At 34.4% G+C, this 12,308-nt stretch overlaps 1 protein-coding gene across 2 annotated transcripts in view; it reads left to right on the forward strand.

Moving 5' to 3' along the window:
- The window catches only part of SNX2 (sorting nexin 2), a 54,838-nt gene extending 43,254 nt beyond the window's left edge, over window positions 1–11,584 (forward strand). Inside the window, 6 exon segments of one of the 2 annotated variants that reach the window (NM_001132498.1) lie at window positions 157–362; window positions 7,521–7,664; window positions 8,107–8,118; window positions 8,853–8,933; window positions 9,049–9,120; window positions 11,070–11,584. In NM_001132498.1, the coding sequence (NP_001125970.1) occupies window positions 157–362; window positions 7,521–7,664; window positions 8,107–8,118; window positions 8,853–8,933; window positions 9,049–9,120; window positions 11,070–11,120 (566 nt within the window). In that variant the 3' untranslated portion in view covers window positions 11,121–11,584. 2 annotated transcript variants of the gene reach the window in all.
- The last annotated feature ends 724 nt before the right edge of the window (window positions 11,585–12,308 follow it).

A 12,308-nucleotide genomic window follows, 5' to 3' on the forward strand; every position in this document is an offset into this window, starting at 1 on the left:
GCATTTTAATGACTAATTGTTTCATATTAATTAATTTAAAATATTATTTGAGCAACTTGTGAATAAGTAAAATTTAGAGAAAAGTGGAAAATCAATACAATATTTTAAAATTTTATGAGTGAACACTAAAATTGCATACTTTTTTTTAAATTTCAGAACTTTCAGCCAACACAGCTGCCTTTGCTAAAAGTGCTGCCATGTTAGGTAATTCTGAGGATCATACTGCTTTATCTAGAGCTTTGTCTCAGCTTGCAGAGGTTGAGGAGAAGATAGACCAGTTACATCAAGAACAAGCTTTTGCTGACTTTTATATGTTTTCAGAACTACTTAGTGACTACATTCGTCTTATTGCTGCAGTGAAAGTAAGCCCTTTCTTGCATGCTTCTCACTTGTGTCGTGTACTTTAAAAAGTATTTTGTTTCCTATTAATTATGTATTTACATGTCTAAATTCCTCCTATACTAGCATGAATAAAATGGCTTCAAGATAAGTATACATAACTTAATACTTCATTCCCTATGACATGCACAGTATAATAGATAGAATTAATGTTTTTAACAGGTCTAAGGAATGACAGATAAGATAGAAAACATTATACATTTACTTATGTATTTGCTTATACAAGTTTGGAACTGACTAATAGCATTTGTTTGCTCATTCTAGCACTAACTGAAACTACTCACCGGACTCTATTACCATTAGTAAAGCTGACTGTGTAATAAATAGGATAAAACCAGAAACGATTATTGCAGTGAATATGTTTAATGGGGGCTTTATCATGAATTTGGATGTAATCAGACCTTGTATCCTCAAATGTGTAGTCACCATGTGTTTATAGATGAGATGGGAGTAGATTAGATCATAAACTGTGTTATTGAATGGTAATATTTATATAATAGTCCAATTTCTGAATAGTTGAGAAAGTTAATCCAGTTAGTAAAAATTAGTATTATACAGATATCTGCAGTTTTCAGACAGTTAAACTGAACTGAACGTTACCCAGTGTATCATGTTTCAGAAGATACTTTAAGATCTTTGAATTTTTGTTATGGATATTAGTTATCATGGGGTTTGAGGGGTACTGGGTATTTACTTTTTACCTTGAATTTAAACATCTAGAAAGTTAATGAGATCTTGTTTCTCTCTTATGCAAAATTTTTTTAGCTAAAGTCTGTGATCAAGTCAGTACTCATCTACAATGAGAATATTTATTGATGGTTCTGTTCTCAAGCGACTGGTGACATTTATTACTAGAGCATTCTTAGCACTTCAGAATGGTGCTTTCTTTTATTTGGTAAAATTACCAATTTTACTTGTGTTTTACTGTTTTAAATGTTGTTCCTTATGCTGTTGGTGATTAATTTTTCAGTATTTAGAAATGTTAATATAGATAGCAGTTGTCAGAGTATATATACTTCATTATATATAGGCAGCTTGTGATGTACGGAGATCCAGTTTACAGATTTGTCCCACCTACTCTCACTTCTTACCAGAGCGCCCAATAGCATGAGAGCTGTTGTAAAAAAGTGTGACACTTCCAACAAACCTGTGGGTCAAAAAAGGGGAGTTGGGCAGTGTCGGTAAGAATACAGGCGTGAGCCAGGCACTGTGGCTCACGCCTGTAATCCCAGCACTTTGGGAGGCCAAGGCGGGTGGATCACGAGGTCAGGAGATCAAGACCATCCTGGCCAACATGGTGAAACCCCGGCTCTACTAAAAATACAAAAATTAGCTGGACATGGTGGCGTATGCCTGTAGTCCTAGCTACTCAGGAGGCTGAGGCAGGAGAATCACCTGAACCGGGGAGTCACAGGTTGCAGTGAGCCAGGATCACGCCACTGCACTCCAGCCTGGCGACAGAGACTCCATCGCCAAAAAAAAAAAAAAAAAAAAAAAAAAAAAAAAAAAAAGAATACATATCTGCTAATAAGAGCTAGCCTGGAAAAAGACCCCCTGGCAGTGATGGCCTGCCTGGGTAATGGATATTGATCCCTCAAAAACAGCTTTCCTCATACCCTAAATCTTTTTGCTGTGTTACTATATTTCCTGAAATTACAGTTGTATTCATGTTTTCCAAAATACTTTCTATAGAACACTGGCACCAAAAGATGGATTACAGTTAGCTTAGTTTGGGAAGTTATGTATATAGTATCCCTGTTTGCGAAATTCAGAATGCCTTTTAAAAGCTTAGAACTGGTTAGGAGTGAAAAAGAAAACAAATTTTAATCCAGAGGCTTCTAAATTCATTTGAACAAGAATTATTTTCCACCAAATATCTATTTACATATATGGAACACATTTGTGGAAATACTGAATTAATGATTCATTGACTAAAAGAGTTAAAGAGCTGTGGTCAAGTTGCCTTCAGGTAAATTAAGCTCTTTAAGATTAGTTTCTACTGAAACCTAGCCCAGATCAACTACACAAAGGAATTAAGATATTATGGAAGGAGGCGACAGGTAATTTTTATGGTTTTTGTTTTTGTCCTATTCTTTATTTTAAACTAATTCACTTGTATTTGAAAAAATAATGCACATACATGATAGTTCTAATAGCTCAGCAAGGTAAATTTGCCTCCAGAACTAAGACCTGTAGTCTCTGACCTCAGTCATAAACTGTTAGGTTCTTCTGTGTCTTTACAGAATTAGCTATGCATGTACATGAAGCTAATTCTCCCTCTGTCTATTTATTCCTTCCATCCCCTTCTCTCCCTCCCTTCCTTTCTCAAAAAGGAATAATATACTGTGTGTAGTGTTCTTTGTCTGCTTTTTACACCCACTCCACTTAATAGAGCGGTCTCCCTATCAACATAAGTAGATGTCTTTTTTTTTTTCTCTCAGATGGAGACTCGCTCTGTTGCCCAGGCTGGAGCGCAGTGGCGTGATTTCGGCTCACTGCAAGCTCCGCCTCCGGGTTCACGCCATTCTCCTGCCTCAGCCTTCCGAGTAGCTGGGACTACAGGTGCCCACCATCACGCCTGGCTAATTTTTTTGTATTTTTAGTAGAGACGAGGTTTCACCGTGTTAGCCAGGATGGTCTCGATCTCCTGACCTCATGATCCGCCTGCCTCAGCCTCCCAAAGTGCTGGGATTACAGGCATGAGCCATTGCGCCCAGCCGGTAGATGTCTTTTTAATGGTTGTATAGCATTCCACCATATAACATTTAGATATACCTTGAATTATAGTCTAGTCTTTTAAAAAATCAAGTATTTTGATAACTCTTTGGACATAAAGATTCTATAAGTAGAATTGCTGACCAGAGGGTATATGCATTTTAAATTTCAGTAAGTATTGCCAGATTACTGTTCAAAAAGATTTTACTTTGTACCCTAAGCTACCTAAACCTACATGTTTCTTTTTACTACCACCCAAGAATGAAGGTTTTTTGTTTTATAAGTTGTCATTTACTTAGTGTGAATCAAGACATCTTTACAAATGGTAAACCATTTACATTTCTTTTTCTTTCCTTTTTTTTTTTGAGATGGAGTCTTGCTTTGTTGCCAGGCTAGAGTGCAGTGGTGCAATCTTGGCTTACTACAACCTCCACCTCCTAGGTTCAAGCAGTTCTGCCTCAGCCTCCTGAGTAGCTGGGACTATAGGCGTGTGCCACCACAGCCAGCTAATTTTTGTATTTTTAGTAGAGATGGGCTTTCACCTAGCCAGGATGGTCTCCATCTCTTGACCTCGTGATCTACACACCTCGGCCTCCCAAAGCACTGGGATTACAGGCATGAGCCACCGCACCCGGCCCTACATTTCTTTTTCTGTGAATGAACTCTTCATGTCCTTTGCCCAATTTTTGTTTGCTTATTATCTATTTCAAATAGGTGCTTAATATTAATTAACCTTTGGTTTTATCCATATCGAGCGTACTTTTCTGATGATAGTTCTTCAAATTAGGAGTACTTTGGGGATTAATATAGAGCCATTGTTAGGATCAAAGAACATCAGGAATTGGAACACTAAAGAAAAAGCTAAATTTTACCCATTTCAAAATATTGCCAAAGTCTGGCGTTGTGTCAGGAAACTCCTGTTTTCCTCTTTTGTATAGTACCTGGTCTCTGCAATTTAGAACTATAAGTTTTGGCTGTATCCTTACAAGCATTGTCATGTATTGGGTTTCTTTGAACCACTAGAGTAGGGTCAGAGATTTGAGGACAATGGTTCTTAATGTTTTTAGCACTAGAACTCTTCATAAATAATTTTTGTAGGGGATCCCAATTTATAAAACATACTAAAAAAATTTATTTAACTAAAAGATGGGTTCCCAAAGGGGTTTAAACGCTTTATTGTTTGGCTATAAATACTCAGCACCTCTTCAAAACTCCATGAAGCTGGGCAGCATATTTTCAGATTAACTGAATTACAGTATGATAATAATTAAAATTGTAGCATCAAATTTCTTGATGGGCCAAAAAAACTGTTAAGACATCTGCAATCTTGTCTAACTGAGAGCAGCTTGCATACAAATGTATGCCATAAATTAGCAGAGTAATGGAGGTCCTAAATGGATGATCCATGTAAACTTATCCCTCTTATAATGGTTCTACTAGAGTGGATTAGTATCTTGACATACAAAGGGAAACATTGTTACGATTTAATTGATTTAATATAGCATTGTTAGAAGTTTGACTGGTGCTGGTTCTTTTTTATTTTCTGTTATTTTGTTACAAAGGAAAGAAAACAAAGAAAAAGTTAATTTGTATATTTAAGATTAATTTTTTTTCCTGAAATAACCTGACTTTAGTAGTCTTACCTTTATCATAGCTCCCACATCTGTACCACAATAAACATGTCCTGGTTCTAGAATACTATGAGATAATAAATTGGACAGGGACCGCATTAGTTTAGATTTAGCATATCAATGGAAAAGCCCGTTGATGTATATATTGAGAACTTAAGCAAATATTGAATTAAAGGGCATGTTCATTAGCTTTTTCCCTGTATTGGTACATATTTTAAGGAATCAAATTTTTACTGAACAGAGGAATTTATAAATGAAGAAAAGATATGGCCCTGTTCCCCTAAAGCAAGACTAGGCCTAAAATCTTACATTACTTTTTGGTGGTCGTGTGTGGGGGCGGGCGGGGGGGAAATGAGAGAGATTGTTTGTCTTAAGCTTTCCAACATGTGGTCGTGTGTGTGTGTGTGTGTGTGTGTGTGTGTGTGTAGGAAGTGAAAGGGATTGTTTGTGTTAAGCTCTCCAACATGCAGCCGAGTGTGTGTGTGTGTGTGTGTGTGTGTGTGTGTAGGAAGTGAGAGGGATTGTTTGTGTTAAGCTTTCCAACATGTGGCCGGGGACAGCTTTGAATGCGGCCCAACTCAGATTCACAAACTTTATTAAAATGATGTCATGGCCGGGCGCTGTGGCTCATGCCTGTAATCCCAGCACTTTGGGAGGCCGAGGCGGGCAGATCATGAGGTCAGGAGATCGAGACCATCCTGGCTAACACAGTGAAACCCCGTCTTTACTAAAAATAAAAATAAATTAGCTGGGCATGGTGGCGGGTGCCTGTAGTCCCAGCTGCTCAGGAGGCTGAGGCAGGAGAATGGCGTGAACCTGGGAGGCGGAGCTTGCAGTGAGCTGAGATCGCCCCACTGCACTCCAGCCTAGGCGACAGAGCAAGACTCTGTCTCAAAAAAAAAAAAAAAAAAAGAAAATTGTAAAAAACACTGATGACATTTTTTTGTTTTAAGCTCATCACTTAGTGTTAGTATGTTTTATGTGTGACCCAAGACAATTCTTCTTCCAATGTGGCCCAGGGAAGCCAAAGGATTGAACACTGCTGTTTTAAATGATAGTGACTTTTTCTGAATCTATTTGTGTTAGATGTGTTACTTTTGGATTTTAGCCTAACTTAATTTGACTAAAGCAAAGTTAATTTATAATAAGGGATGTTTTAGGAAAAACATGGTATTTTAAATATAAGAAAAGCAGACAAAGGGGACAGTAAGATTCACTTAATAATGTAAGAAAAATTAAAAGACAAATTAAATATAGCAAAGTGGATTTAAATACCCATAGATAAGGTGCTTTGACTGCCAGTTTGCCCTGGATATCTGTTGTCCTGGTTAATTTAAAATGTTCATGATCCTTAAGAATTCGTTTGGAAAAATGCTTTGGTTTCTGGTTGATTGGATTTTTTAATGCTATTATCACATTTTTAAAAATTGCCATATGATGTAAATGCTGTTTAGTTATACATTTTTTCCATAATACTAAGCTATCCTTTGCACTTTTAATAGAAAGCTTAACAGTTAACTACATTTACATGTGTATGTTATTTAGAAGTAATCCATAATGGCTGTACCTACTGATTATTAAGCATCCACTAGGTTAAGTCACTATGCAATAATATACTCCTCATGTTATTTCTAATCCATAAATGTAGACATCACTTCCCACCTTCATATTTGGGATCATTACAGCTTGGAGAAGTTCAGTGAATTTACCCATGGTCATGTGGTGACAAAACTAATATTAGAACCAAATTTGATTTTCTCCAAAGCCTGCTTTTTTAAAAATACACTACCTACATATTTTTCTCTTCAGCAGATCCCTATAGGAACATGTATTTTTACTGTTTCATGGTTCAAAAAGTTTTTTATTTGGAATAAATTAAAATAACTTGGATTTAGTGCTTCCTGGTTCACCCAATTTATTCATGTTTACTTCATGAATGTTTGATTAGTAATTACTAAAATAATTTTAATATTTCTCTAACATCAAGCCAGAAAGAGGATTCTTAGTGGGTTCTCCCATCCTATCCATCATTTTTTTCATGAGACTTCTAATTACTCTTATTTGTCCATATTTCATTTCTTTTCTCTATTCACTTGCTCTTGCTCTGCCAGACTCCTTGAGAGAAGTCATGGATTTGGTTGACTTATTGTATTAGGATCTTTTTGTCTATTTCTTTAGTTCTGCAGTGTATATATAAAAAAAAATATAGTCCTCTTCATCTTTTGCCCTTTTCATCTTAAGACTGTCTTTTTATTCATTTTGTTATATTTTACTTTTTGATTGCTTTGCCTTTTTTAATTTGCTATGGTAATTTCGTCTACCACATATCTTATGAGTTTTTCCCATTTTTGTCTTTTCAATTTCAGACATGTTTCTAATACTTAATATGCTTCTAATATTATTTAGCGGGAAAATTTCCAGTGTAGGTATGACACTAGCGTTTTCCTATTAAAGACATCTTTCTTCAAAGCATAAAACGCTGTTATAAATCTTATAAACCATATTTAAAGCCCTAAAGGCTAGTGATGAAATGGGTTTTGAATGTAGTTTTTATTCTGAAGATGTTTCATCCACTGACAGGGTTTTTTTGTTTTAAGCAAATGAATATGGAGATTATTTTCTTTGATATTGGCATACTTATTTTCAGTATCTTAGTATATTAGAATAGCACTTAAATACTTGGTTTTATTGCTTTCAGTATTATAACACTTCTAGTGTTATGAAAGTATTTTAAATGTTACTCTTACTTAATAGCATTATGTCATTCACTTATAGGGTGTGTTTGACCATCGAATGAAGTGCTGGCAGAAATGGGAAGATGCTCAAATTACTTTGCTCAAAAAACGTGAAGCTGAAGCAAAAATGATGGTTGCTAACAAACCAGATAAAATACAGCAAGCTAAAAATGAAATAAGAGAGGTGATTACTAAATGCTTTATCTCTTTACTTAAGTTTTTCATGAGTCATTCATATATACATAATTTTTCATAATTTTTTTCTAAACCATTCAACACGTAGCTATTTTTGCATATTTTTATGAACTGTGTTAGAATTACTTTAACATTTTGATCATTATTAAAATCTCCAGAGCCCTTTGTTACTTATGGAATGGATAAAGAAGCATACAAGGAAAACAGCTAAAATTAACCTTTACATTAATAATTACACATTTATTATTAGATGGTTAATTTTATTTCAGATTATTATTTTGTGTCTAAAAATGGTTTTAGAGCTAGATTTCTCCCACATTTAGCTGTCCAGGCAACATTATCCCCCATATATATGTATTATATATGGTATTTTAGTGAATTTGTATAAGTTTATTATAATTTATACACTTTTCTTACCATGCTTCAATAAGGAAATTGAAGAGGTAGGACAACCTTTATATTACTAAAAATAAATGTACCTGCCCTTTGAAGAGTATGTACCAGTGTTTTGGTTACATAGTGGGAAAAATATCATTTCATTGCTTAAATCTTCAGTTATTTTAGTTATTTCATTATTCACTAATCACAACATTTTGTTGTTTCTGTACTGAATTTAATATTTATTGATGGTCTTCATTAGACTATAATTCCACATTTTTTTCCAATCTGGTCATTTTACTATTACAAAAATATTTTTAAAATATTTATCATGTAATTTTCCTAATTTAAAGTGTTTCCATCAGCATATAAAATTTGATGAGCACATATCCTTGGATTTAACAGTATTGATATATTCTGAAATAATTATTGATATAAAAAAGTAATTAAGAAAATTACACTGTAACACTGATAATTTATTTTGTGGTGAATTTTATGCACAAAATCTTTCCTCTTAGTTATATTTAATTAAGCTTTGGACATTGTAGTTTATTAAGTACAGTATTGAAATATCTTAATATTGAGCAAATCTGTGGAATATTAATGGAAATTAAGCTAACATGCATTTCTATTGGTTGAAAGTTAAATGCAATTTTTGTTGGTGCTAAATTGTGCATTGCCAATATTGAGCTTTTTCAGGATTTTCAGGCATTGTGATTAAATTAAGTGAGCGGTCTTGACAGTACTATACTTTTTTTTTGAGATAAGCATAAAATATTTGTTTGTTTGTTTTTATTAGTGGGAGGCGAAAGTGCAACAAGGAGAAAGAGATTTTGAACAGATATCTAAAACGATTCGAAAAGAAGTGGGAAGATTTGAGGCATGTATAATAATTTTGTATTTATCTTAATAACATGGTCACATTTTGCTGCAGTTTTGTGGTAAAGTTGAATTTAGCTTTCTACTAACGGACTTTTTAAAATGTACTTCAACAGAAAGAACGAGTGAAGGATTTTAAAACCGTTATCATCAAGTACTTAGAATCACTAGTTCAAACACAACAACAGGTAAGCCATTTTTGTTTATAACTTAAACTTCTAGAATTTGTTTTTGGTATACTTTCTTATTTTAAAAAGATGATTAATGAACTGGGCATTTAAACTCAAGAATAAGAAATGGAAGACAGAAAGCCAGTGATGGTAAAGGATAAAGGGGTAAACTAATTGGAAACTATCTCAGGGTTTTTTTTTTTTTTTTTTTGCCTCTGCTTAACACTAAGGCAGAGATAGACTTTTCCCAGTTTTAGGCCATCAGAAACCTCATGGGCAACTTTCCCCTTTCACTGTCTTTCTAGTTTGTTTTCCTTGTTGGTCAGACCTGTTTGAGTAAATTCTCATAGTAAGTTCTTCTCTTCCATAACAAATAGAACTTAAGCTAAACACTTTTTCAGAATTAAAAAAAAAACTGTACTGTTTTCATTTTTGCTTTATTTTGTTTGGGGCTGGTGGTGGTTGAATGCTGCAAGTGGCATTTGTCTCATTTACCATGGATTTTAATGGTATAGTAAATAAAAAGATAATCGCAGAAAATTTTCCTGTATATTTTAATGTAAATTAGAGTAACAGGTCAAGTAATTTAATATCTTGAAGGATTTTTTCCTTCCAGTTTTAAAATATGTGGATCTAGAATGTCATTTGTGTAAAACATAATAGGTTGTTTTTGAATTAAGTGGTATGATGTCTTCAAATTGTCTTTAATTTTTATTTAAACAGCTCATAAAGTTAAATGTTTTAAAATATGAAAATAAGTCATATAAGCTTGTTTTTAAAGGAATTGTTTTAAACATGACTTCAGTTTATATTTCAGTCTGTTCTCTGGACTATTCAAGGAAGACTGGCAGCTAATTCTATCCAGTCCTTTTTTTTTTCTTGTTCAATATTTTCTTTTCTTCCTCCTTATATCCCATTTTTTTTTTTTGTCTAGCAATAACATAAACTGTCAATATGCTCTGAATTGGGAAATCCTGTCACTTTATGCTGGAAAAGGTCATGTAGTTGTATTATTTACTTTCATATATGGTAACACTGTTCTATATAAAATTTTGCATAAAACAAAAAATTGTACATTAAAAGAACTCTATTATTTTACATCAAAAACTAAAAATAGCCAGGAGTAATTAATGTTTTAAATAATTTATATATGAAATATATTGATGGACTTCAGATAAGGAAATTAAAATGATTACTTTAAGAACCAGACATTGGCCGAGCGCAGCGGCTCATGCCTGTAATCTTAGCACGTTGGGAGGCCGAGGTGGGTGGATCACCTGAGGTCAGGAGATCCAGACCATCCTGGCTAACATGGAGAAACCCTGTCTCTACTAAAAATACAAAAATGTTAGCTGGGCGTGGTGGCGCGCCTGTAATCCCAGCTACTCAGGAGGCTGAGGCAGGGAATCGCTTGAACTGGGAGGTGGAGGTTGCAGTAAGCCGAGGTCATGCCTTGCACTCCGGTCTGGGCAACAAGAGTGAAACTCTGCCTCAAGAAAACAAAACAAAAAAAACCCAGATGTTAGTAAATATTAGTCATTGTTAGTTAGCTATTTGTATGGTTTTTTTATGTTGTTTTTGTTTGTTTGTTTTTGAGACGGAGTCTTGCTCTGTTGTCCAGGTTGGAGTGCAGTGGTGTGATCTTGGCTCACTGCAACCTCTGCCTCCTGGGTTCCAGTGATTCTTTTACCTCAGCCTCCCCAGTAGCTGGGATTACAGGCAAGCGCCACATTGCCAGGCTAATTTTTGTATTTTTAGTAGAGACAGTTTCACCATGTTGGCCAGGCTGGTCTCAAACTCCTGACATCGGGTGATCCACCCACCTCAGCCTCCCAAAGTGCTGGAATTACAGGTGTGAGCTACCCCGCCCGGCTTATGTAGATTTTTTTTTAATGCTGTACAGGATATATGCATATAAATGACAAAAAGGTAATGAGAATAACTTATATTTTAATTATCATTCACAGCTGATAAAATACTGGGAAGCATTCCTACCTGAAGCCAAAGCCATTGCCTAGCAATAAGATTATTGCCGTTAAGAAGACCTTGGATGTTGTTCCAGTTATGCTGAATTCCACAGTGAAATCATTTAAAACCATCTAAATAAACCACTATATATTTTATGAATTACATGTGGTTTTATATATATATATATATATATATATACACACACACACACACGCACTCTGACATTTTATTACAAGCTGCATGTCCTGACCCTCTTTGAATTAAGTGGACTGTGGCATGACATTCTGCAATACTTTGCTGAATTGAACACTATTGTGTCTTAAATATTTGCACTAAATAGTGCACTGCAAGACCAGAAAATTTTACAATATTTTTTCTTTACAATATGTTCTGTAGTATGTTTCCCCTCTTTATGAAGTGAATTATCAATGCTTTGAATAATGTTCACTTATACATTCCTGTACAGAAATTACGATTTTGTGATTACAGTAATAAAATGATATTCCTTGTGAAATATTAGTAACAAATTATTTGGGTATTTAAACATTAGGAATCTTTTCAAAGCATTTTCAATAGGAAGAAATTTTTCTTCTAGATGTATATAGGTGATGCCATGATTCCTTAATTATTTTAATTGACAAAAAAAGCTGAACTCATTAAATGACTAAATGAAGCTTAAGTTTTCTTATGAAACCATCATAAATCAAAGAACATTTGTCTCTTGATTGTCTTGGGTAAAGAAGAGAATAATTGTCTTTGCTTGTTTTTAACCATCTCTATCACAAGTGCCCAATTTAAGAATTAGGAAAAAAATGTATTTATATACTTTTACAAGTCCCATGGATTTTGTTCATCTTCTCGTTATCTTCAGAATCTCGTACTTTGCATATATTTAATTTATTCTTGTCTTTTGTTTTTTTTCCTTTTAAACTAAAAGTATATCATCTGTGCTCACAGTTGACAAGGAATGGTACCATGTTAAAATATACCATGATTTGATGAATAAGCAAGCACGACACAAAGCAAATTTGAAGTAAAGTGAAATTTAGTTTGCCTTGGGCAATGTTTTTACCCATTCTGTATGCTACTTAGACAGCTGTTATCTAATCCTTAATGCTGATGAAAATTTAAGTTATGGCTGGGTGTGGTGGCTCACGCCTGTAATCCCAGCACTTTGGGAGGCTGAGGTGAGTGGATCGCCTGAGGTCAGGAGTTCAAGACTAGCCTGGCCAACATGG

This window comes from Pongo abelii, chromosome 4 (assembly GCF_028885655.2).
Source record: "Pongo abelii isolate AG06213 chromosome 4, NHGRI_mPonAbe1-v2.0_pri, whole genome shotgun sequence".
Lineage (NCBI taxonomy): Eukaryota > Metazoa > Chordata > Mammalia > Primates > Hominidae > Pongo > Pongo abelii.